This window comes from Saimiri boliviensis, chromosome 6 (genome assembly GCF_048565385.1).
Source record: "Saimiri boliviensis isolate mSaiBol1 chromosome 6, mSaiBol1.pri, whole genome shotgun sequence".
In the NCBI taxonomy this organism is placed as follows: Eukaryota; Metazoa; Chordata; class Mammalia; order Primates; family Cebidae; genus Saimiri; species Saimiri boliviensis.
The window spans coordinates 61,304,526-61,331,727 of record NC_133454.1 but is presented as its reverse complement, the minus strand read 5'-3'; the positions used below and the strand labels follow the sequence as shown (position 1 = coordinate 61,331,727).

The 27,202-nt window shown below is 38.9% G+C and overlaps 1 protein-coding gene across 8 annotated transcripts in view; it reads left to right on the top strand.

The window, feature by feature from the left end:
• CDON (cell adhesion associated, oncogene regulated) overlaps window positions 1-27,202 on the top strand; it is a 104,000-nt gene that overhangs the window by 50,711 nt on the left and 26,087 nt on the right. For all 8 annotated transcript variants that reach the window (XM_074400825.1, XM_010334382.3, XM_074400831.1 and 5 more), the window contains 8 exons: window positions 2,413-2,766; window positions 7,725-8,023; window positions 9,940-10,114; window positions 11,854-11,985; window positions 16,305-16,508; window positions 18,335-18,516; window positions 19,002-19,107; window positions 23,879-24,001. In XM_074400825.1, coding sequence (XP_074256926.1) covers window positions 2,413-2,766; window positions 7,725-8,023; window positions 9,940-10,114; window positions 11,854-11,985; window positions 16,305-16,508; window positions 18,335-18,516; window positions 19,002-19,107; window positions 23,879-24,001 — 1,575 coding nt within the window. The remainder of the gene's footprint in view (window positions 1-2,412; window positions 2,767-7,724; window positions 8,024-9,939; window positions 10,115-11,853; window positions 11,986-16,304; window positions 16,509-18,334; window positions 18,517-19,001; window positions 19,108-23,878; window positions 24,002-27,202) is intronic.

Below are 27,202 nucleotides of genomic sequence, written 5' to 3'. Positions count from 1 at the left end.
TGAGTATCTCAGCAGAGATGGAAAAACATTGGACATAGTTAAGTATCCATGTTAGATACTTAGAAAAGTAGAAATAAAGTTGAACTTTCTTGACTTGGTAAAGAGTGTCTAACAAGGACTTACAGGAAACATTGCATTTAATGGTGAGATGTAAGAAGCGCTCCCTTTGAAAATCTCTTACTGGAGATCCTAACCAGCGCAGAAAGATGTGAAAAGAAAAAGAAGGAAAGAACCCAGATTGTTGTTAATTTACAACTGATATGATTGTCAAATAGACTCTCCCAAATAGTTTGCTAGCTGTTATTATGACTGTTATATGTCCTATTATGAGAAATAATAACATTTAGCAAGGTGGCTGGATGAAGACCAGTGAACAAGAATCAGTTGCCTTTCTGTAGACCGGCGACAAACAGGAAGTATAATTTAAAAACTACTTTTTAAATATTATAGCGGTAAAGCAGAGCCAGTTATGTAGGAAGATATGCCAGTTCCTCAGTATCAGTATTTGGTATTATATCTGGTCTTTCTAAAAATTTTCTGTGGATTCATGCAATTCTAATTGAAATCCCATTGTAATATTTTGAGGACCTTGACAAACCGATTCTAAAATTTATATGGATAATCCAAGGCCCAAGAGTGGCAAAGACATTCTCAAAAAGGAGAAAAAGAACATGGGAGACTTGCCTTAAACATCTAAAAAATCTGTAGTCATTAAGAAATATTATATTGGTGCAGAAACAAATAGACTCTTGGAATGAGATGGAGACTTTCAGAAAGACATTTGCGTGTAAGGGCTTGACTAAGCCGGCATTGCTGATCAGCAGGGGAGAAGATCCATTTCGCATTTTGATGTGGGATAATTGGTTATCAACATGTAGTAAAAGTGAAACTCAGTATCTCACATTGTATGAAGGATAAATTCTCAGTGGATTAAAGATCTAAATATGAAAGACAAAATGAAAATATTTTTGAAGAAAACATTGAAGAATGTATGACCTGTGGGTAAAACTTTTTAATAAGACATTTTAAAAGGCTTGTATTAAAAGGTATGAACACATTTAACTGAAAATATCTTCCTAATAGATGCTGTTAAAAGCTGAAAAGAGCCAGGCCGGGCGCGGTGGCTCAAGCCTGTAATCCCAGCACTTTGGGAGGCTGAGGCGGGTGGATCACGAGGTCAAGAGATCGAGACCATCCTGGTCAACGTGGTGAAACCCCGTCTCTACTAAAAATACAAAACATTAGCTGGGCATGGTGGCACGTGCCTGTAGTCCCAGCTGCTCAGGAGGCTGAGGCAGGAGAATTGCCCGAACCCAGGAGGCGGAGGTTGCGGTGAGCCGAGATCGCGCCATTGCACTCCAGCCTGGGTAACAAGAGCAAAACTCCATCTCAAAAAAAAAAAAAAAAAAAAAAAAAGCTGAAAAGAAAAGCAGTACATTAGGAAGGAGATACTAGTACATACTTACATACATACCTAAACAAATGAACAGAACCTAGTGTACACAGAGAACTCTGAGTCACTACAAAAAAGATAGGTGACCCAGTAGGAACACTGACAAAAGGCATTTCACAGAGGAGGAAAATTAATAATGCCACATAATCATGGGAAAAGATGTTCAGCCTCATTAGTCCTTGGGAAAATGCATGTTCTGACCAGTGAGATAGCATTTTATACTCAGTAGCTTGGCAAAAATCCAGAAATCTGATACCGGTTGGTTGGCTTTGTCAGACATGGGAAGGAGGACTAGAGAAAAAGGCAGATATACTGGAGAAAATGCCATTTGCTTTGATCAATATTACGTTGTGAGCTCTCTTAAAAATGCCTCCAGAGAATACCAGGACCACAAGGAAACACTTGGTACCACTTTAATTTAGAAACAAAAATGCTATTCAGTTCTATGGGAAAAAAATGTATATATCATCGCTATCAACTTTTATTCAGAACAAACTTTTTTTTCCCAGGCCTTTTATCATCAAATTCCTGCCTCCCTTCCCTTCCCACCCTACCCCACAAAATTGACCATTTTCTTGAAGCAGATTATCTACTTTTATACTTATTTACGCTTTTTTCTTGTTAAGGTTTGAGGTTTCAACTTCCTATATTTGCAATGGTCAAATATGGATAGTGTACCTTTGGAAGACTCTCAGAAGGTTTCTTTATATACATTCCTTTCTTTCTGAAGGGCAGGACATTTATACAGGAAATGTTTAGGAGCCCACAGTTATGAAAAAACTCTACCTTTTTTTGACAGTTTTACTTGGCGAAAGTTGAGAAGGGTACCAACAAGGAGAGAGCTATCTTGGTTCTAATTATTACTACCACATTTATGCAATAGGATGAGATGAAATTGTTTTGCGTTGTAGATACTGCAACGTTCTTAATTTTTCATATGTGAATTGCTTTTTTAATAGGCAGTGGATTCAAGCCAGTTATAATTACAGTGCCAGCAAGCACAAAGGTGGTAGATGGAGACTTTGTTACTCTGTCCTGCAATGCCACTGGGCTGCCGGTTCCGGTCATTCGTTGGTATGACAGCCATGGATTGATAACCAGCCATCCATCTCAAGTCCTGAAATCTAAATCCCGAAAATCACAGCCATCAAGACCTGAGGGCTTGGACCTGGAGCCTGTCTACTTTGTCATGTCCCAAGCTGGCGCAAGCTCTCTCCATATTCAGGCTGTGACTCAGGAACATGCGGGAAAATACATCTGCGAAGCTACAAATGAACATGGTACCACACAGGCAGAAGCATCTCTCATGGTTGGTGAGTTGCCATTATTATTTATTTTGAGTTGAATAATTTCTTTTTATAGTAGAAAGTAAAGTGATTTGAAATACGTTACTTTAATGAATCCAGCAATCTCTCTATATTATTTTTCCTGATGACAGTGAAAGGTAGAACTGTATTTTTTGGTATTTGGCTTTATGTGAATGAGATGAACCTTGGTCTCTGTTTCTGATGTGTTTGTTAAGATTATAGTTGCAATAAAGAAAGCTCTCATTTTGGAGCAGGCCCAGAATATAACCTGTCTTTGGGATTAATGTTTTTGGTTTTCTAAGCTACTGAAAATGATGTTGCAGACATTTTTTATGCCCTTGATAACTACAATATTAAGTCTAAAGGATTGACCTTCATTGAGAATGTAGACTTGTGGTACTATGAAGTAATACCTGTAGGTGTATATTCCTTCTATCTTATCCAAAGTTTTATTTTCTAATGGGATGTATAATATTAATTCTTCGTATTTTACTGATTTTTTGTGATGACTTAAAAACCATATATGATTTTTGACTACTGGTGTATAGACTATTAATATTCATGGCAATGGACTCAAATTTGACTTAATTCAAATTCAAACCTTCCATCAGTAGGCACTTAGAGCAGTGTTCCCCAACAACTAGTCAGCTGGGTGTAGATTGTCACCTTATTTGTCTTGTGACAGGCAGAATATCAAAGGCAGTAAGGCTTTAGTCTTGGCTAACTGAGGTCTCTGCCCCAGGCCTCTGCTTTAAGGGGCTTAGCATGGCCTTCTTCTGCCTAGTGCCTTGGACCCACAGGTCAAAGAGCCCACAGGGTCGAGGAGCAGCGCTTATGCTGAGTCCAGAGCCCATGTTCTTCCTTCTAGATAGGTCTGGGGCTCCAGCATTCCCTGCTTTAGTGAGTTCACAGCCTGGTCCCCACAGTTCCTCTCCTCTGGCCCATCTGCCACAGTCTGGATCACATGACCAATGTGTGGGCACCCTTAGCCAGAGCAGTGGCCAATGGGTTGTTCTTGGCAGAGGAGTGAGGGTTGAAATAAAAAGAGTTGGATGTGTGCATATAACTTCCTTTCATGTGCAAACAAGGATGCTCTTGCTCTGAATGAAGCTGGAGAAGTGATGGAGACTAGGAACTTCCCCTTACCCTCTTGTGCTACTCCCTGAATGTTAGACGTGGGAGAGATATGGAGGCTGAGCACATGGGCTGTGTCAGAATCCTGGCTGTGCCACTTAGTGGCTTTGTGACCCGAGGGCAAATCACTGAACTGTGCTGTTTCCTCATCTGTGTAACAGGCATAGCGAAGGTGCCCCACTCATAGGGTTGAGGTGAGAATCCAAGGAGCTAATGCAGAGTAAGTGCTTAAAATGGTATCTGGCAATAGAAAGCCTTCCATTGATACTAAGTATAAAGTTATGATGATTACTGTCTAATTATTATTAAATTATAATGATCTCTTGTGGCAGTGTTAAGGGAAGGAGGAAATAGTTACTGATTTTAGAAACCTTAAGAATTCTCAAATGCAGAAATAATTCAGTAAGTAGTTTGTACCTATAAATGAATATGTGTGTGTGTGTGTGTGTGTGTGTGTGTGTGTGTGTGTGTGTATGTTTCTTTTTCTTTTCTTTCTTTCTTTTTCTTTTTTTTTTTTTTTTGATACAGGGTCTCACTCCGTCGCCCAGGCTGGAGCGCAGTGGCACAATCTCAGCTTACTACAACCTCTGCCTCCTGGGTTCAAGCAATTCTCCTGACTCAACCTCCCGAGTAGCTGGGACTACAGGCATGAGCCACCACGCCCAGATGATTTTTGTATTTTTAGTAGAGACAGGGTTTCACCCTGTTGGCCAGGATGGTTTCGAACTCCTAACCTTCTGATCTGCCTGCCTCAGCCTCCCAAAGTGCTAGGGTTACAGGTGTGAGCCACTGTGCCTGGCCTGTGTTTATATTTCTGTTCCTTTAGGCAAAAATATCTGTACATCCAGGACCTGGATGTGGCTGTGTTCGAAATTGTTAGCTGCATGACAGGTGTAGTTGCAGGAACCCCTCAGGTAGAATTTAGCTGAAGTGATTATTTTACGTGAATACAGGGTATAGAGAGACAGATGTCATAATTATAGCTGATGGAACTAGATACTTTTTCTAACATCCTCATCTTAAATATGAGAAATCAGAAGCCTTTTGAAGTTACATGAACTAACTTTAGAAGATCTTTAAGATGGCCAGGTGCAGTGGCTTACGCCTGTAATCCCAGCACTTTGGGAGGCCGAGGTGTGGGCAGATCATGAGGTCAAGAGTTCAAGACCGGCCTGGCTAACATGGTGAAACCCCATCTCTACTAAAAATACAAAAATTAGCTGGGTTTGGTGGCAGGTGCCTGTATTCCCAGCTACTCGGGAGGCTGAGGCAGGAGAATCACTTGAAACCGGGAGGCAGAGGTTGTAGCGAGCTGATATGGTGTCACTGCACTCCAGCCTGGGCGACAGAGCAAGACTCCGCCTCAAAAAAACAAAAGATCTTTAAGATTATCCCATGCTCCAGGATTTTATGTGCTGATAAATACCACTTTTATGTATAACAACCCATCAGCTATATTCTACCAAAGATGTCCTGCATTGTCTTTTTAAAAATTCTGTTATAATTGTTAAGAGCCAACTAAGTTTATTAAAACTCAAAATAATATAGAGCAATTCACTTCTTTGCATAGGAATCCGAGCCTTAGGAAATTCTGGCATCCTGACAAGTCATTTACTTCATCTACTGTACTGTAAAGGGGAAAGTAAGCTAGGCTAGAGAAAGAACGCCCTCCCCAGTCTTTTGTTTTTTCCAGAGACCTTGGGTTTTTGATGTCCTGGATGTACAAATATTTGTAGAGTGTGTGGTACTCTTTGAAACTATAATGGGAGTTGGTGTGGGTTTCCTAAGTAGTTTGGGTTGTGAGTTGCTGGTAGCAGTGCTCACAATGGGAGCATCTTTGACAGATATTGTTGTACTCCCTATTTAATTAATTTCCCCTTAGAGTCATTAAATTTATTTACATCACCATAGTGTATCAATCTCTTTTTAATTCAAAAAACATTCCACCTTAACAGATGCTAGGTGTCTGTTCTACCATTTAATAGAGTTCTGAAGATGAATTCAGATAATACATGCAAAAACACTGGTAAAGTACTGTTAGGGTCTTTTTAGTTGTGTTTAGTGAATCTCTCAAGTGCCCAGATTATATCATTAAAACAGAAGTAGAAAGTTAATTGAATCTACCTTTTAATAAAAATTCTGGAAAATTTTTAATAAAAATTTAATGAAAAATTCTCATTGCATCTTAAATCTTACAGAAATGGAACTCTGAGACTCAGACAGTGGAGAAGCTGCAGCATGAAGTTTTTCTCATGCTTCTGCAGAAACTGAGGCATGCGGCATTTAAAGTCTTTTACAGCCAGATCCCACTTCCCAGTGGAAAACTGCCCGGAGGATCCACTAAACTTCTAATGATAAAAAGATCCTTCTCCACTACCCCAAGCCACAGTTAATTACCTCCACTTGCTGACTCCGTCTCTCTGCATTAGCAGGCACCAGCTCACACCCTGAACATCAGTGCACAGTCTGACTCACTAGATAAACACTGCTGTTCCAGGAGCAATATTTTGAAGTTGTCTCAGTGAACTTAATTAGTTTTCTTCTACATTATTTCCTCACTAGCTTCTTGTTTGCTCTCATGGAGGATGCTTTTGGGACACCCTTTCTCTCCTTTAAACTAACAGAGAACTGACCTTACACTGTGAGTCCTGTTTTCTGTTGGTTCTCCACTACAGTGCAGTCCTTCTCCCAAAACACACCCACCTTTTACCAGGAATCTGACTTCATTTCGGAAATAAAAGTAGAACGTTGTTTCATCTGCACTCTTCCTCCGCAAAAGGAATGAAAAATAGAATTTTCTGTTGCCAATATTAATAGCATTTTAGAGAAACCAAGCTGTCACTCCTTAGGTTTTACTGTACTGGCTGTATATTTGTTTTTGTAAATTGTTCTTTTTTTTTTTTTTTCACAGCAGCACCGTTAACATTCTTCTGACAGCTGTCACTTATTCTCTCTGTACCTTAATTTCTTCATCTGTAACATAGGAGTATTACCATCTACCTAAGAATGTTTTGAGAATTAAATGAGATTATGTTTATAAGATACCTAGTACAATGCTTGGCACATAATATGTGCTCAGTAATTATCTTTGACTATATGTAACCTATTTATTTTTTCAGTGCAGATAAATTATTTTTATCTTCCTCTGTATATTCTGTATGCTGTTAGTAGTAAGTGTTAAGGCTGCCTGCTTGTTTTATCTTTTTAAAATTTTTCTGAGACAGGGTCTTGCTCTGTTGCCCAGGCTGGAGTGCAGTGGCACAATCACAGCTCACTGCAGCCTCAACCTCCCCAGGCTCAGGTGGTCTTCACACCTCAGCCTCCCAAGTAGGGAAGACCACAGATATGCGCCACCATACCTGGGTAATTTGGTGTTTTTTGCAGAGATGGCGTTTCACCATGTTGCCCAAGCTGGTCTCAAACTGCTGGGCTCAAGCGATCTTCTCTCCTCGGCCTCCCAAAGTGCTGGGATTGTAGGTGTGAGCCACTACACCTGGCCAACTTAAAATCTTCTGAGGTTAAACTAGCAAATGATTATTACGAAAAAGAGTATTCTTAGGGAACAAGGAAAAGATAAAAAACATTTAACTGCTAAGCTATTGCATCATATATTTGGTTTTTCAAACAATTCATTTGCTCCCCCATGAGAAAAGATTGCTACTAGAAGTTAAATGTTTCCATGAATTATAAACAACAGTGTTACCTGTTTTAACTTCCAGGGGTCAAATTGTGCTAATGATACCAGTGAGGGCAGTCATGTCACAAACTGAGTAGAAGACACTGAAATGAGGAATTTCTTTAACCTCTCTCCTCTCTTTCTCTCTCTAAAGTTCCTTTTGAAACAAATACAAAAGCAGAGACAGTCATGTTTCCTGATGCTGCTCAGAATGATGAAAGAAGTAAGAGAGATGGTTCAGAAACTGGATTACTGAGCTCATTTCCAGTAAAGGTCCATCCCAGTACAGTGGAATCAGCACTGGAGAAAAATGCCAGTGGCATCTCTGTTCCTGATGCCCCCATCATATTGAGCCCCCCACAGACCCACACACCAGACACGTACAACCTGGTGTGGAGGCCAGGCAAGGATGGTGGGCTGCCCATCAATGCCTACTTTGTGAAGTATCGAAAGGTAATGTCTTGTCATTTATCATCTTTCTCTGCTCACACCTTAACACTCTTTGTATGACATATGCTGTTGTCTTTTCCATTTGTGGGACGGCAGGAAACAGAACAAGAGTGTTCCAGAATGATGAGTTTGTCAGAGATCCCAATCATGCTGGATTTACCTTTTTTTTTTTTTTTTTTTTTTGAGATGGAGTCTGGCTCTGTCACCAGGCTGGAGTACAGTGGCGTGATCTCAGCTTACTGGAAACTCTACCTCCCAGGTTCAGGCTGTTCTCCTCCCTCAGCCTCCTGAGTAGCTGGGACTACAGGCACGCACCACCACACCCAACTGATTTTTGGATTGGGTTGGCCAGGATGGTGTCAATCTCTTGACCTTGTGATCTGCCCCCCTTGGATTCCCAAAGTGCTGGAATTATAGGGCATGAGCCAATGCACCCCGCCTAGATTTACCAATCTTATGAAAGCACTGAGAATTAAGTATAATTTACCCCCAAACTTGGATTCTAAGAACCCAATGATGTCTTTACATGTTTAATCAAACATTTAATCCTTCAATATAAAGCTCTATAACCACTTTTAAAACACAAATTCTTCTCCATGGCAGTAGAATAGCATTTATTTAGCAAAAAAGTGGTTTCTTATTAAAAGCAACTGTCTGAAAGAGTCTCTGGCATAATTTATGCCAATTGTTTGCATTTCCGGTTTGTTTGTTGGTTTGTTTTGAGACAGGATTTTGCTCTGCTACTCAGGCTACAGTGCAGTGGCGTGATCTCGGCTCACCGCAGCTGCTGCCGCCTCCTGGGTTCCAGCAATTCTCGTGCTTCAGCCTCCTGAGTAGCTGGCTTTAGAGGCATGCATTACCATACCTGGCTAATTTTTTATGTATTTTTAGTAGAGATGGAGTTTTGCCATGTTGGCCATACTGGTCTTGAACCCCTGACCTCAAGTGATTCACTGCCTCATCTGCCCAAAGTGCTGGGATTACAAGCGTGAGCCACTGCACCCAGCTTCAAGTTGTCTTTTTAATTGCATTAAAATCATACATTGTTTGGTCATTTTTTGGGGTAAACCTTGGGCCTCTCTCAGTTAACTCTTTTAAATATTGTTTTCCCCATGGGCTTGTATTAGAGCAGAATGGAAAAGCTCCTCTCTGTTTAATGAGACCAGTAAATGAATGAAATGGGAGGGATGCATTCATATTTAAAATAATTTTCTTTGTTCAAGAAATTTTAGTATACATTGTTGAATGGTAATGTTTTTAATGACTAGGAAAAGTAACATGATGATATTTTAAGATTTATGTACTCTTTCTAACCTAATGAATGATTCTAGATGAAGAGGCTTTGCTGGTAATCTTATCTACCCTAAAACCTCCATGCAATATTGTTTCTTGGTTCCATTAATCAAGAAGCAACTGATTAGATCTGTTTTTGTTTCCTCTAACACATACTGAACAGTGTCAAGACATGAAGCAAGGATGCTGGAAATATATAATAAATAATTATATAATTCATATATGTACAAACATAATATAATATCTGTCTTAATTTATCATATATTATGTAAATGCCAATACTACCTATTATTTTGTACTTATTTTATTCTTCATTAGCCCAGGAAGAAAGTATTGTCTTCATTACAAGTAAGGAAACAGACTCTGGGAGGGCAGTAACTTGCCTGAGGCCACATGTTAGTGGTCAGGTGCAGAGCCAGGAGTCTTTTTACAGTGAGGATTGCAGCATTCTTGCAACAGATCTAATCTTTCTTAATGTGAAGAAGTATTGTGTCTTATTTATTTACCATGGTGTATTACTTCTTAAACTTTTCTAGGATTAAGCGAATCCTAGTTTTAGTCAAATGTGACTGAAAGATTTCCTCCCTTCCATCTCCTGCTTTTCTGGTGTGTTTTCTCTTGGGCAGCTGGATGATGGGGTTGGCATGGTGGGAAGCTGGCACACGGTTCGAGTCCCAGGAAGTGAAAATGAGCTCCATTTAGCCGAGCTGGAGCCATCTAGTCTTTATGAAGTCTTGATGGTAGCAAGAAGTGCAGCAGGTGAAGGCCAGCCTGCCATGCTTACCTTCCGAACCAGCAAAGGTGAGTGCAGGCTTCCTTTGGAGGACCGAGCTGACTGCCTTGATGTCAATTTACTAGGAAGAATTCTTTTGGATAGTAGAAATTTCTGTATATAAATTCACTAAATGACCCTATTATAGCCCCTCCCTTCCATTTTGGGGTCACATTTAGGCGGCTGTATTATCCTATTCCATCGAATATTCCACAGATGTTTTTGAAAGCTGATTATGTACAAGACATGAGGTTAGATGACATAGGGAAAATGAAGATGGTCAAGATGAGAGCCATCCCAATGGAGCTTATATTTCGATAAGAAAGATAAGATGTGTAACTTAATACCAACTGCAAGACAGTATTCAGTTCAGCTAGTATTTATTGAATGCTTTTTACATGTCAGGCAAGAAGCAAAACAGACAAAACTTGCGGCCTGATAGACCTTAGATTTTAGTTGAGAGAGACTTATACATAAGTTATAAGTACATTAGAAGGTGTTAACACAGACATAAGTTAGTGGGTGGATATAGGAAGTATATGGGGAAGGAGTTGTTAACAGTTTAAGCAGGCGGCCAGAAAAGTCCTCAATGAGCAGTCCACATCAGAGCAGAGACACTAAGTAGAGGAAGTAGAAAGCCACATGTCTCTCTAGAGAAAGAACATTCCCAGCAGAGATAGCAAGTGCCAGAGCCCAGGGCGGGGTGTGCATGGTGATCACTAGGAGCACAAGGGGGCCACTGTGATGGGAGCATGATGGGTGAGGAGGCTGTAGGGGAGAGGTCCCAGGGAACACCAGGGTGTCCACATCACACAGTGCACCATCCACCTTGCGAGGACTTTGACTTTACCTCTGAGTGAGCTGGGAAGAGCTGGAGCATTTGAGCTGGGTGGAGTCTAGATAGAGTGGAGGAGGCAGGAGTGTAGACAAAGACATCAGCATATGCCAGGTACCATGGGAGATTTCCAAGGACAGTGCTGGGGAAGCAAGCACAAAGAAAGGATATTCTTTCTTCAGGGCGGCTTGTGAGGGAAGGCTTGCTAAAAAGATGCCATTGTGGCTTGGCTATAAATGAACAGAGACTTCAATGGGTAGAGAAGGGAACTGGGTGGAAGTCTTTTAGTATGGCACTAGAATGAAAAGGAGGTATGAAGATTGAGAAGAAACCAGCTAGTGGCTTTTGAAAAAGACCGTTTCATCTAATTACTAAGTCTGGTCAGAAAAATAACAAGTACTTTCTATTTTAAATGTATCTTGAGTTAATTTTCATAATCAGTCATTAGGTGTTCATAGAGTCACCTATAAATACTGAATAATTGTGCATTTCAGTTTTTAATGAATCACTCAGTTTCACTTTTTGCTTCTTGAAATTTTAAAAAGATGTGACAATTTTCCTGAGAAAATTTAGCAGAAGCTCTTTAATCATGAGTTTTATGGCTTAGAATTAGGAAATATATACAGTAAAAAGAAAAAATGGACTAATAATTTGAACACCTAGTCATTTGGCTTTTTCACTTTTTTTAATGTATAAAAAGTTAGAATGAAGAAAGACATATTTTAGCTTTTCTTTAAAGATACTAGGAAAAGACAAAGTAATTTTTGGTCCATTCCTCAGATCAGCTAAGTATTTATGAAGTAGGTCTTAAATTTAGATGCTGTGACAGGTAAGTTCATAGATTAATAACCACATACCAGGTTAAGTTTCATAGTACTCTTTTTTTTCGCTTTACATACGTATTAGCTTATGTATGTTTTTTAACCTTTCTAGAAAAAACAGCATCATCCAAAAACACCCAGGCATCCTCTCCACCTGTAGGCATCCCTAAGTATCCTGTTGTTTCAGAGGCTGCAAACAATAATTTTGGAGTGGTACTTACAGATTCCTCTAGGAACAGTGGAGGTAAAAAGAAGAATATTTTATTGTTTCTTTACAAATGTAACTGACCTGCTTCAGATTTTGGGAGGTGGAGTGGAATAGCGTGTTTGTTTATTTTCATATCTTAGCATACAGGTCTTTTAGGTTTTATTTCAACCATTTTAATATCCTGTATTTAAATTTTGGCCTGTCAGTGTCATGATTAGTACTTAATTAACAGTGACTCAAAATGTTCCGCTACTAAGTTTTTATAACTCAAGAATGGAGTTTTGTGGACGAGGCACTGTGGGAGGCCGAGGTGGGCAGATCACTTGAGCCTAGGAGTTTGAGAGCAGCCTGGGCAACACAGGGGGACTGCCTCTACTAAAAATTCAACAACATTATCTGGGTTGGTGGTGCACACCTGTTGTAGTCCTAGCTACTCAGGAGGCTGAGGTGGGAGGATCTCTTGAGCCTGGGAAGAAGACAATCCAGTGAGCTGAGATCGCACCATTGTACTCCCACCTGAATGACAGAGTGATACCCAGTTTCAAAAAAAAAAAAAAAGAAGAAAGGAGTTTTCTGTTTCCTCTCTGGTAAGAGAAGGAAATTTGTATTCTGAACTCTGAAAATCTCACTTTTTGTCTGTGTGTGACTTATCAAAATATATAGTGGTACCTGTTGTAAGTTATTTTACTGAAGGATTACATGTTACAAGTTATTTTACTGAAGGATTACATGTTTTTAAATGTCTTGGCTGTATAATTTTCAAAAGACTTTTTTCGTATTTAAATTTCGCACTTAGGAGTTCAACACTTAGAGCTAAGTGTGTTTTTGTAATTGTTCTAAAATGTCAGGACATTTAGGGAAGACTTAAAATTTCATTGCTAAGCTCTAAGAATTTTCAGACATCTCATCCGTATTTTTACAGTTTTCCATGAATTGATCTCAGACAAAAGCAGATTATAACACTTTGAACTCCCTCTGGAGCACCTCTGTATCTTCAAAATCATGAATCCCTTTTACTTGAGTGCTGTTATCTCTGAGGCATGTTTCAGCTATCTTAAGTGGATTATGTCTATGAGTATTAATTTCATGTGAATAAAAGTATCCTCTGAAAAACCAAAACCTTACTATTTATTTTACACATCCTCTGGCAAATAACTGTATGAAATGCTAGAACAGCAAAGATAAAATAATCCTTGCCTTCAATAAGTTTACAATGTATGCCAAGCACAGTGGTGCACAGTGGCTCATGTCTGTAATGATAGTGCTTTGGGAGACTGAGGCAGGATGATCACTTGAGTCCAGGAGGTTGAAAATAGCTTGCACAATATAGTGAGACCTGGTCTCTACAAAAAATTTTAAAAGTCACCGTGTGTGGTGGTGTGCACCTGTAGTCCTACTACTCAGGAGGCAGAGGCAGCAAGATCGCCTGAGCCCAGGAGTTTGAGGCTGCAGTGAGCTATGATTGTGCCACTGCACTCCAGTATGGGTGACAGAGTAAGATCCTGTTTCTATTTTTTTTTAATTACAGTATAGTAGATGATATAGATAGCTAACCCCATAACAATATGTGGATAATGTAGACAAACTAGTAACAATTTTGATTGATTGTGCTTCAGATTATACCCTTGGTGTTAATGGGATCACAAGAGACATATCTAAGTCACTCACTCAATGTGGACACGGGTGACTAGAGATAAGAGAAGCTTCTCTACATCGTAAGCTAAGCCTCAAAGGACAAGGATGATATAGCTAGATGAAACAGGAAAAGAGTTTCTAGCAAAGACATCTCCTTGTACAATAGACAAGTGGCTGATACGTTCTATTTTGTTTAGAGACTGAGAGGTTAGTGATTGTATTTAGTGTGACTGGTTGCTGTGGAGAATGATGCTATAGTGGGCCAGCAGGTTGGTGCCTTGTATGATACACTTCAAAGTTGAATTTTTCCTTGGCAGCTATAATGAACCCTAAAGGATTCAGGAGAAGGGAGGAGTGGCAAAAGAGAAGGCTAGAGAAATAATAAGGGAAGTGACAGTGTGGATGGAGGAGGGGGAGGACCTGTATGAGAGATCAGGGGAATGGAATCCACACTGCATGAGAAGGAGAAAGAAAGTGGCTTGAGCAGCAGAAGACCATTTACCAAAATAAGTCATGAGAGTTTTTAGGCGAAGATTATGGATTCAGTTTTTGAAATCATGAATTTGGAGTTGTCCAAGCAGAGATAACTGTAAGAAGTAATTTATGTAATATTTGTGATAACCTAATAAGGAACAGATTTTCGTACCTGTTTTATAGATTAGGACACTGACACGTGAGGAGGTTATGCACAATGCCTCAGAGCATCCAGAAAGTGAAGGAACCTCTTACTATTCATGTCCTTTTCTAACTCCAAGTGAAGCCTTTCTTTTATTCCTTGTTAATAGTCACATGCTATTTCTTTTGGATATTGAAGATACTCTTTTCTATAGAGACATTTTCCCCAATAACTTTCTTTTTCCTATTTGATCTGTGGCATTTGGTGAGTTTTGATGTCAGATGAGTCAACATAAGGAAGTTGTTTGGTTTTCTAGTATTAAAAAAGAGAGTCACTAACCATTCTGTTCATTCTGTTTTCATTGCTTTCTACCTTGAAAGGAATACAGTAAGTATCCCTCAGCATTGCCTGCTTTGAATATATTCTTCTTTTATCCCTTAAGCAATTTGTTTTTTAAAATGCTACAGTTTTCTCCATACAAATACCACATTCAACTTAATTTTCTTCTTATGTGTTTGTACGGTGAGTGGAAGACATGTTGAGGTGGAAGGGAATTGCTCAGTTGAGGAACATGGCATAAGCCAGATAGGGATGGGGCTCCCTAGTGGCTTTCGCAAAGTAACGACCATCACCACGGCCCAGAGCTGCCCTCCACATTCCAGCTCTAGCAACTTAAAAGATCACTGGTCTCTCGAAAACCAGCTTATGTCTACAAAATTCACAGATGATCAAGGCAGACTGGAATGGCGATTACTAGTTTGCAATGTCACTGTCATACAGACCGGATTATTTCTATCAGCATTCTTTCCTTGTAGGAACCAAGTGGGAAGCCAGTTATATTGTGTTAGTCTGTTTGTGTTGCTGTAAAGGACTACCTGAGGCTGAGTAACTTATAAAGAAAAGAGGTTTATTTGGGCCATGGTTCTGCAGGCTGTGCAGGCATGGCACCGGCGTCACTTGGCTTCCGGTGAGGACTCAGGGAGGTGAAGCAAGAGCAGGCACATCACATGGTGGGAAAGGGAACAAGAGAGACACCACACGCTTTGAAATCACCAGCTCTCGTGTGAATCAACAGAGCGAGAACTCGCTTACTACCATGGAGAAGGCACCAGGCCGTCATGAGGGATCCACTCTCATGACACAAACACCTCTCCAGTCCCCACTCCAACACTGTCAAATCTCACTTTTTAACATGAGATTTGAAGAGAACAAGTATCCAAGCCATATCATTGTCATCAAGAAGAATTAGATACATGGTTTCAATGGCTGATGAGGTTATCCCTCATGTTTTCACCTCCTGCAGGGTCTAGACCATTTACTTTTTGGGTTAGGGCATCCCCTTTCCTTGAGAGTGAAAACTGCTAGACCCTAGCTCCCTAAACCCCTTTTCTACATGTTCACGTGGATCATCTGTTTTCTGGTAGCACCTTTATTTAACACCGTATCCTGTCTTCCTGTATTCATCCTGAGCAGCATTCTCTCTCCCCTTTATTATCAGTATCTATTTTATCAGTCAGATTTTATCTCTATTTGCCACTTGCAGTCTGTATTTTGGAGTAACCTTCCTATGGCCTTGAGGTGTATTAAGATAATATGGAATAGTAATAGTATAAAAATTAGTAGATTGCTGAATGCATTTTGATGTATTAAGATAATATGGAATAGTAAAAGTATAAGAATTAGTACATTGCTAAATATATTTTGTGTAGCGTGGATAAAGAAAAGCATTTAAATAAGATAACATGTAATTGTGAAAATTTATCATAAACTTAAACCACAATCAAACTCGAAGCACTAATACTTACATATTATTTTAGTCATGAATCCAAATAGCATGGTGAAAATGATCATACTCGTCTGCTTTCAGTCTTTCAGAGCTAATTATCAAATTTATAGATTATTTTACTTTCTCTTTCTTTTATTTCCTATATTCCCATTAGCTTTTCACAGAGGACAGGAAGATAGCTATAAATGTTATAAACTCTGGCAAAATGTTTGGTGAAGAACCTTTAATAACGGAGTTTGGGATTTATTGCTTTCATTTATCTATGTTATTCCTGTCTCTGACATGATGGGCTATTGAAATGAACGTTTCTGTCTTTAGTTCCAGAAGCACCAGATCGGCCCACTGTCTCCACTGCATCAGAGACGTCAGTCTATGTCACTTGGATTCCTCGGGCAAATGGGGGCTCTCCAATCACTGCCTTCAAGGTCGAATATAAACGGATGAGAACCAGCGATTGGCTGGTAGCAGCTGAAGACATCCCTCCTTCCAAACTTTCAGTGGAAGTTCGTAGTTTAGAACCAGGTAGTAATATTCAAACATTTCCTTTTACCATCGGTGTGAACTTTAGATATATATATATATTTGTATATTTTGAAAGAGGGTCTCATTCTCTTGGTCCAGGCTGGAGTGCAGTGGAGCACTCATGGCCTACCTCAGCCTCTTAAGTAGCTGGGACTACAGGCACTCACCACCGTGCCTGGCTATTTTTGTGTTTTTTTTGTAGAGACAGGGTTTTGCCATGTTGCCCAGGCTGGTCTTGAACTCCTGGGCTTATGCAGTCCACCTGCCTCACCCTCCTAAAGTGCTGGGATTACAGGCATGAGCCATAGTGCCCAGCAAATGCATATTTTTAATAATCTTATATTTTTTTCTAATTGTTAAAGTATTCATGCTTATTGTATAAAAATGTAAAAATAAAGAAAATGTAAAGAAGAGATCACCTAAAATCCACCCATTCTGAGATAATCATTGTTTATATTTCATTATATTTTTTTCTTAGCCTTTTTTCTCTTTTTAATACCAACTGGGATTATGCCATAAATACTGTTTTATTACCTAATGTTCTCCATATTTTATCACATATGTTTTCCAGTATCATTTAAAAAATTCTTCACAAACTTGACTTTTAGTGGAGATTTACCTTTCATATAAATAAATATACCATAATCCACTTAGCCATTCTTTATTTCTGGGCTTCAGATTATTTATTTGCAATTAGAAATAATGTGGTGCCCATCTTATATATATGTGTGTGTGTGTGTGTGTGTGTGTGTGTTTTGCTGTGACTGAACACTTTAAGAAGAAAATGGCTTGTTATTTGACAAAAAGTGTTTGATCTGATGCTGAGTGTCAGCACAGTGGTAATACTCAGTGCTTAGTGTTATGGAAATGAGTCAGTGATGAACACGTGTTTGTTCTTTAAGTTTTGTTTCAGCAGAGGAGCCCTCCCCTCCCCACAAGAATCTTTAGTCTATATGAAAGAAATTAAACCATAAAAGAGAAAAAGCATAAATAAACTTTCTGTACTTTGATTTGTTTAGGTTTCATGGCAATTTTTTTTCTGGACTTTTAAAGGTACATTAGTAGCACATGACTATGGCTGTCAAAACAAGTAACATGGCAGCATCGGGTCCTGTAGGTATATTTGAGAGAAGCATCCGTTTTAAATGTGGGTGAAGCTAAGAAATATTTCATAGATTGAAAACACTGTCTTGAGAAGCTCAATAATTACTTTTGAGCTATCAGGAAACTTGCTTTAGCATTTTAACTCATTCTTTAGGTTCAGTTTTTCAGAATTTCACAATCCTCAACTTTTTTTTAAGTTCTTAATATATAATTCAAATAATTTCATCCACGGTAGTTAAATCTGCTCCCTCTTACCCTGCTAGCAATGGAACCAGAGTGACATCTGCGGTTCCCACACAGTGCCTCTTTATAAGTGCATTCACCATATTAAACCATGCTTCAGCTATTTCTTTTAAAGAGAAAAGAACCTAGTTTTGGGGACACATAGTTCAACTAATACTGTCATTGATACTTAGAACAGGGTGGTGAAAAGAGCAAATGTTCTCTTTCCTATTCTCTACCTGCTCCTTCCCTGAGATGTTGTTAATCTTTTGCAGCCTTTCTTGGTGACTCCTAAGAAGGTCTTGGGATCTTGAACACAATGCATGGAGCAGCCACTCCCAATTGATCGAAATTGTCAATTGGGTTGAAATCTACCATACAGGCTTTAGACACTATTATAGATAGGTACTTAAGCACAATTGCCATATTTTGACTATTGGCTACCTTTGATTTTCTTAGTTATGTTTTTTGTTTGTTTCTGTTTTTGTTTTCTCTCAAAGGTTCAACGTACAAATTTAGGGTCATTGCCATCAACCATTATGGTGAGAGTTTTCGGAGTTCAGCATCTCGTCCTTATCAGGTGGCTGGGTTCCCCAATCGCTTTTCCAACCGTCCAATAACTGGACCTCACATTGCATACACAGAGGCTGTCAGTGATACTCAGATCATGCTAAAGTGGACGGTAAGTAAACATCTTCTTGAATGAGATTTTCTGGTTTGGTCATGGTAACAATCAATTTAATATTCTCATGACACAATACAGTAAACAGCAAATTTTGAACTTTTAATTGAAGGGAAGTACAAGAGCACTAATTTTAGTCTGAATAAAAGCATATATTATAAGGAGGGGCAGGGTTAAAAAGAAAATTATTGTTTCCTCAGCTCTCATCCAAGTGTTGTTAACTTAATTGCCATTGTGATTTATTCATTTTGAACCAAATGTGCTTTTATGCTTTTGAACCCGGGGAAATGTACTGCTTTCTTTCTGTTTAACCCTGCAGTAAGCTAAATGCTCTTAATACCTTTGAGTTAAGTTAAAAATGGCCATTATTAGTATGTTTGCAAAATCAAACTAGAAAAATGTGAGTAAGGAGATAAAGAAACCTTAATGAATGAGAAGGTTACATTTATTTTTGTCTTTGACAAGTCTTTGCTTCTGTTTTTTAGTACATTCCTTCAAGTAACAATAACACTCCCATTCAAGGATTTTATATCTATTACCGACCAACAGATAGTGACAATGACAGTGATTACAAGAGGGATGTTGTAGAAGGTAAGTCTCCCTGGCACACTGGAGTCCTTGTCAAGGAGCTTTGGAGAAAGAAGGTTTATAAATATAAAATACATCATCCCAAGATAAGACAGTACAAAATGGAATGGTGTGTGTGTTATTGCTGTTGAATCTGTCCCAAAGAAAGCCAACTTTTCCAATGTAATATATGTAGCATCTTACATTTTGGTTGCAGAAACTTGCACAAACATTTGGGGGGAATATGATTAATCAGTAGTAGTTCATCTGAAAGAAAATTTTGATTTCTGTTTCATTTATACGAACAGTGGCCTGAGTATAAAAATCCATTGCAGTGTTTGACTACCTTTAACAAATAGTATCTCACTCAATTTCACTGGAGTCTGTCCTAGAAAGATCCTGTATTAAGCATCTTGCTCACTTGTAGAAATGCTGAGAAATTGGAATGCATATAGAAAAAAATGAAAGCAGCTAAGATGGTGAAGGGTATTGAAACTGCTTTTTTACCGCATTTAAAATAGAATTCACAATTTTGCCTGTGGCCTGAAGGCCCACCTGACCTGGCTGACCCTGCCTATACCGCATCTCTTGCACCTCTTCCTTTCTGGTTCTTTCAGTTTCCTGGTGTGCACCGAGACATGTTTGCCTCAGGACCTTGGCACAGGGTGGTTCCTGTTGCCTTTACCTAGCATGTACACAGAAAAATTGTCCCACTTTTTAAAATGCTTGACAGAGTCGAATTACAGGGAGTCAGATCTTCCCCATAACTTCCTCTCAGGTGACTTCCTCTTATTTGCATGACAGGGTACCTTGCTGTAGTTTCTAACCATACCCTTTATGTTTATTTCATAGCAGTTATCAAAGTTTAAGTACATGGTTTTGTGTGTGTGTGTGTGTGTGTGTGTGTGTGTGTGTGTGTGTGTGTGTGAGAGAGAGAGAGAGAGAGAGAGAGAGAGAGAGACAGTGAGAGAGACAGTGTGTGTGTTTGAAACTATTTGCTTAAACTCTGTCTCCTCTGCTACATAGTAACTCCCTTGTGAGCATGGGACCTTTTCTCCCACTGCCATATCTCCAGCCCCTCCAATGGTGAGGTGGTCAGTATTAAATTAATATCTGAATGGAGTCCAAAAAGGACAAAGGAATGTCTAACGATATTCAGGTTGAAAAAGGCTAGCAGAAGCAACATGATTGCTGCCTTCAAATATTTAAGGATTGTTATGTGGAAGAGGAGCTGAGTCAATTGGGGAAGTTGCAATAAAGCAGTGTCAGAAAGAATTTTCTAACATAGCATTTCTAACATAGGTCCCCCCACAAAGTCATAGACTCCTTAATGTTGGAAGTGCTCAGTAGAAGCTGAATGCCCGTTTCTCAGTGATACCTCGGAAGGGATTATTGCTTTGGGAGGAACTTCTTCCAAGGTCTTTTTTTCACTCCAAGATTCTGATTCTTTGAAATGAGAAATGTCCTACTGCATTATGTCAGAAAACTGCCATAGGCCAAGGTTACTTTCCATATGACTTCTTGATATCAAATACTGCATATAGTTTGTTTTATAATAAATTACTTTATGCTGTATCACATTTCTTAATATGTTGTAGCGGTCTTTTTCATATTTTCCAGTGGAATGCTTTTGTAATATAATGAGAAATTTATGATCCAGTTTTTAATGCTCAGCACATAGTAGGTGCTCCATAAATATTTTTTGAATGAAGGAATGATTGTTTCTTTTCTTCCATAACTTTTAGTGGCAAAACTATTCTTTGCTCTTAGGACTCACAGTAGTAGCTGTCTTGCGGGAAAGAAGAGCCTGGAAGGGGCATGAAGGGATGTTTGGGGTGGGGGCTTTCCTGTGTTCTCTTTATTGACCTAGCTATGGGTACCATGGGCATGTCCGGTTTGTGAACATTCATTGAGCTGCACGGTTATGTGGATGTTTCTGTATGCATACTTTACATCAGTAAAAAGCCTATTTTAGAAAAGAAATGGAAGGATAATATTAGGTGCAAAATAAATAATATTGGTGCAAAAGTAACTGCGGTTTTTGGCATAACTTTTAATGCCAAAAACCGCAATTACTTTTGCACCAACCTAATGGTGATTATTCTCCATTTTGGGCCTATCGAGGTCTTCATTTTATTTCATTGGGTTGAGTGCAGTGGGGATGTCAGAATTTTAGTTTTAAAAATTTTTGACAGAGGCTAAACATTTGCCATAAAATAGTTGTAAACAAGACAAATGTAAATAAAATGAGCATCAGTCTCTGTCTCTCCGTTTCTCTCTCTCACATCACCCTTCTTGGTTCTATGTTCTAGAAATATCCACTAATAAACAGTTTTAAAGCTATATTCTCTAGTCAAATCTTTGAGCTTTTACAAACTTCTGTAATATGCATATTGAGCATGGATCTTGGGAATTATTTAAAGAAGCTTATGTCTAGTAGTAATGTCTACAAATGTGAGTTTCGCCTTAGGTTCACAGAGAACTTGTTTATAAATGTAATATACTGAACAGTTAGATGTTTAAGTGGACTTCACTGTGCTGTGTAATTTGCTTATTCTATATTTTCAAGTTTATGCATTTGAAATTCTTTTTGTGGCAATTGGAAACTATTGGTCTATTTGCCAAAACGCAGAAACAAAACTATTCATCCTTTGCACTTTTAAAAAAAGTTTGAGATTACTTCTGTGAATTGACCCAAAATTTAAACTTTTGAAAAAAAGAAAAAAGTCACCAAAAAATGGTTTAAAAAAAAAAGTCAAGTTGTAGAAGAATATAGTATGAGGACAATTAAGCTATCCTATTTTCTGAATTAGGTTCCACATTTTGATAAACTGTAAATGTTTCTAGCACACCAGTTTTTTTATGTTGAATATGTTTATCTTTTAAAGTTAAGTCAATTCCAAGTAAAATATCAGTTATTCTGATCTTTAAGTCTGTGCTTTGGTTTCTCTCTGAGGTAAATCCTTACCTATTCTAAAATGTCCTTTGGGGAAATCATTGCCTATTAATCAAAGGATATGTGCTGGTTGGTCGGTTTTAAAACTAATGGTGTATTTATTTGTCTTATTCATCAATGATCAGTAAAATTCTTTGTCTTTGCTGCTATTTCCTGTAATTTTAGCCATTGGAAGAATAACTGTAACAATGGAATATAATCTAGTAAGATACATATCATTTTAACTGTTTTTCTGTTATTAGTAACATATCAAAAGCCTAGTTTAATTCCATTTTTATGAGCACTGTGAAAGGAAAACTTCAAATCTAGTGTCATAATTATTCAAGAGAATGTTTATAGTGTAGGTGAGTGTAGGACTGGGTTGGAAAAGACCCAAGGCTAGAGAAAAAACAGAAGTTTTTCAGAAAGCCTTTGGATTTTAGAGACAGATGTATTCCATTTTCAACCAGTTTTTGAGTCAACATCTTTTGAGGGGTCCTTTTGACATTTGTAAATGGGGTATAGAACTCCTTACTTTTGAGTCTTTCAGAGACATTACTAAAACAAGCAGATTTGCTTCCTTAGAAAACATGGGTCCATACAAGTGAAGGGTTTGGTACTGTTGACTTGGAAAGAGGCTTATACTTCCAGATTGAAATATTTTTGTCTGTGTTGAATTAGAAAGGAGTCTGGTAATATTGGTCCTGTCAGCCAAGTAGATTTAACTTCCATGTGTGGTTTTGTTTTGCTTTGTTTTCCTCCCCCATTAATTAATTCTTAAATGAGTTGGGGGTATACTTGAGTTTCTAAGAAATAGTGGAGACCAGCCGAAGAGATTTTTCTGCAAGGGATTAAGGGTGCTTGAAGAGTTAATTTAATCTGGCAAAAATGTCCCTGCATATGAAAGATTGTCACAGGTCCATGGAAGTAAGAATGAAGAGTAATTTATATTGAAGTGTTCAGTTTAGGAGCGTTTCTAAATGAAATGTTGGCTGTGTGCCACGGGTAACAGAATCATTCTACTAGAGATACTTGTGTGGTTTGGAGATCTTGACTCAAAAGAAAAGCAGGAGTGGGGGTGGTGGCTGAGAGTTCCCCATAGTAGATTTTGCTTTTTGATGATTTTCAGCAGTTTATTCAGGCATTCAATCATATTTCAGTTGATGTTATGTCCATGACAGTGGAATTGAGAATTTTGCTAAGACCATTCTTGTAACTGGTCAGTTGCTCTGGGTAGTGTACAATTTGCTGATCCCGAATGTATTGTTACTTTTTGGTGGGTGGACATAGTGAATTGACTTGCTGGGTTAAAATAGGGTTGAAAGGGCTTGAGGTTTCTTTCCTATGCATAAAATTAACATCTATTTTATGAAAGACTCCCACTAATTGTTTTTAATAAAACAAATATTATTGCCAACACACAGATACAGCTTTAAGTTAGTCAGCTTATCTCTTCTCTTTACCTTTTGTTCATGCCATGTAATAGCAATGCTGTTTATCTGTGGTATATTAGTACGATACTGGTAAGTACATTTTTATTGCACAGACTACTAGATAGTGGTGAATGCTGCTCCAGCCACATTCGGAAAATATTAACTAATTATGTTGACATTATCATTTAGGCCAGGTGTCCCCATACTTTTTACACAGGGGGCCAGTTCACTGTCCCTCAGACCGTTGGAGGGCCACCACATACTGTGCTCCTCTCACCGTCCACTAATGAAAGAGGTGCCCCTTCCTGAAGTGCGGCAGGGGGCCGGATAAATGGCCTCAGGAGGCCGCATGCGGCCCGCGGGCTGTAGTTTGGGGACGCCTGATTTAGGCTGTATGATGTGTAAAGCCTTTTATTTTTCCTTTTAGGTTCAAAGCAGTGGCACATGATTGGCCACCTGCAGCCAGAAACCTCCTATGACATTAAAATGCAATGCTTCAATGAAGGAGGAGAAAGCGAATTTAGCAACGTGATGATCTGTGAGACTAAAGGTAGAATTTTTGCTTTTCCCCGGACAGTGATAGAATTGCAACCCCAGATTACTGCTTCTGACTATTGATATATTTTGGGGGGTGGTGGTGGTGTTTTCTTTTGAGACACGCTCCCACTCTGTTGGCCAGGCTGGAGTGTAGTGATGCGATCTTGGCTCACTGCAACCTCCACCTCCTGGGTTCAAACAGTTCTCCTGCCTCAGCCTCTTGAGTAGCTGGGACTGCAGGTGCCCACCACCACACCAGGCTAATTTTTATAATTTTAGTAAAGATGGGGTTTCACCATGTTGTCCAGGCTGGTCTCGAACTCCTAGTCTCAGGTGATCTGCCCTCTTGGGCTTTCCAGTGTTGGAATTACAGGCGTGAGCCACCATACCCGGCCATGACTATTGATATATTTGCCTAAGGAAATTTCTGCTTTGGATCATTTTCTAGGTGCATACACTTAGACTGTCCCAACAAAAGGATAACATATGGGCTAGGATACTTGTCTAAAAAATAGTTTACATAATCATTCATCTTGTCCATTAATTTCTGTGTGACTCCAAGTAAATCACCTCCCTTCCCTTTTCTTTATTTTTATTTTGCTTTGGAGACAGCATCTCACTGTGTTTGCCCAGGCTGGTCATGAACCCTTCCCTTTTTCTTTATGAAGATGATAGAAATATTTGTTGACTACTTTCTAGATTGCTGTGAGAATTAGAGTGCTAACAAAACTTTAAGAATGTTAAGAAGTGCAGTGTATGTTTAAAGTGGTTTATTGAATGACAGATATGCAGCTTATCTACTTGTTTAATTAAGTGTAGTAAAGTTTAGAATTAATAGTTGCTAACTCTAAATTGAACATTCTCAACTTTGAGTACATAAGTGGATTCACTGTAAAATGGTGCTGTCTTTAAGAGTAGAAAGCACCACAGGGGAATAATAGAAATAGCTCATGTGGATGTTTACAAGCAAAGCACACTTGTCTACAGTCTCAGTTAATCTTCACAGTGAATTTAAGGATACTGTCAACTGCAAGGAACACAGAAATTTCCTGTCAGTAGGCTTCAACAGTGAGGAAATATGTTATTCCAAAAATAAACAATCCAGAAGTAGCTATCTCCAAGGTCGTTTAATTCAGGAGACTGAGGCAGGAGAATCACTTGAGCGTTGGAGGCTGTGGTTGCAATGAGCCAAGACAGGCCTGCAGCACTCTAGTACTGGACAAGAGAATGAGACCCTGTCTCAAAAAAAAAAAAAAAAAGTTCATTGTTTTTGTCTTTGCAGTTTGCTCTGTTCCCATTGCCAGCTTGGCCCTAAGACTAGCACTGCTGAGAGCTCACCACATGACACCTAAAGGCTTCACCTTTAGCTGTTATAATGGCTGACAGTGTCTGTTTTCAAGAACAAGGAAAATTTCCCCCAAAGAACTCTAGTAGATCTTCCCACATGTCTCATTGGTCAGAATTCAGCCACACACCACCCACAAACCATTGACCAGATTTACTCCAGAGTTCTGTGGTGTTGAGGTAGACACCCAAACAAAATTGGAACTCTGATAACATGAAAAAGAAGGCTGTTGAGCCGTCAGTGTCTGCTACAGGTGATCTTGTTATTCCTTTTTAAAAGCGAGGACATGAAAAAGTAGATTTTTTAAAAATGAGGAAATGGAAGCTCCGAAAGATTGAATGATAAAGCCAAGGCTTAGTTCCAGCTTTTAAATTCTAAATAATGTGTGTTACTGCTGCAGTACTCACATCTTAAGTCCATATTTAAACATATATCCACACAGCTTTAGAGTTACCTTGAGCTTCATTTGTTTAGCATATATTTGAGTGCCTTTTTGTACCAGACACTGTGATCTGCTAATGAGATACTTGGAGTAAAGTTAAATAAAAATGAAATGTATCATCTCTGTCCCCAGGTCATTTAAGAATCTAGCCAGGCAAAACATAATTATAACTGTTATTTATAATAGTATAGCTGTGTTTACAGTAGTCTACCTCATTTTCTTACATTGGTAGGGAATGAAAAGTTTCTACCTATAGACTTTCAGATCAGTGAAAAACGAAACACTTTCTTAGAAGTGTTAACTATTCATACTGAATGACTTTCATGTAATTGTGTATTACATAATTCCCAGCCTGTTGAGACGGACGATCTCATGTATTCTTCAACCTTAAAAAAATGACTCTAGGTTCTTGTGAACAGTGATGGTTTTATCTTGAGTAATTGAGGAAAGTCTTCAGGGATGACAGAGGCACCAAAGGCTGGCCGTTTTCCCTTCCCACCAAAGATCAGAGACTGCCATGATGTTTCTTTTAGTTTTTTGGTTTCTCTGTTTTTCATTTTCATTCACCTTTCTCATTTCAGGCTGTTAACTGTCTCTTCCTATCAGTGTTAATGGATTTCACTCACCCTTCAATGCAAGCCATCTGTCTTCAGTCTTTAACTTTAGCAAGGGGTTGGAAACCAGATCATGAAGCTTGGTAGAATTACAAATGAAATAAGAATAAATAAAGAGTGACTAAACCTGAAGGACTTCCCTTTGAGTAATCATGATCTTTAGTATGTGATATGAAACATCCATTGTGCCTCTGAAACTCTTTTGTTTTCTGTAGGGTAGACCAGGACATAGACTTGTATAATCTAACATACTACCTCAAATAGAAATTTCCTTTAGCATCTCTGCCAAGTGTTCATCCAGCTTTCAATAGGAGAGAACTCCTTCTCTTGAAATGACTTCCTTTCCCATTCCCAGCTCTGTTCTGTGTAGTCGATGCTGCTAGAAAATGGAACCCCAAGTTAATGTTGTTTGTTGAGTAGATTTTTTAAAAGCTGCTCTGCTTCTGTGTTTGCTGGGACCATAACAGGAAATTCAGTATAGTAACTGATAATAACAGCAAAATTGATCGACCACCACCCTGAGCCAGGCTCTGAGTGCCTTCCATGGCCTAACTCATTTACCCTTCAATACCACCAGATAATTGATAGAGCCCTTATTAATATCCCCATTTTAAAATGTAAAAACTGGCCTGGCATGTGACTCATGCCTGTAATCCCAGCACTCTGAGAGGCTGAGGTGGGCGGATCACTTGAGGTCAGGAGTTCGAGACCAGCGCAGCCAACATGGTGGCCATGAACATTTCCATTTATCTGACTTGCTCCTGAGAGAGTGGTGTATTAGAAACCCCATCTCTACTAAAAATACAAAACAAA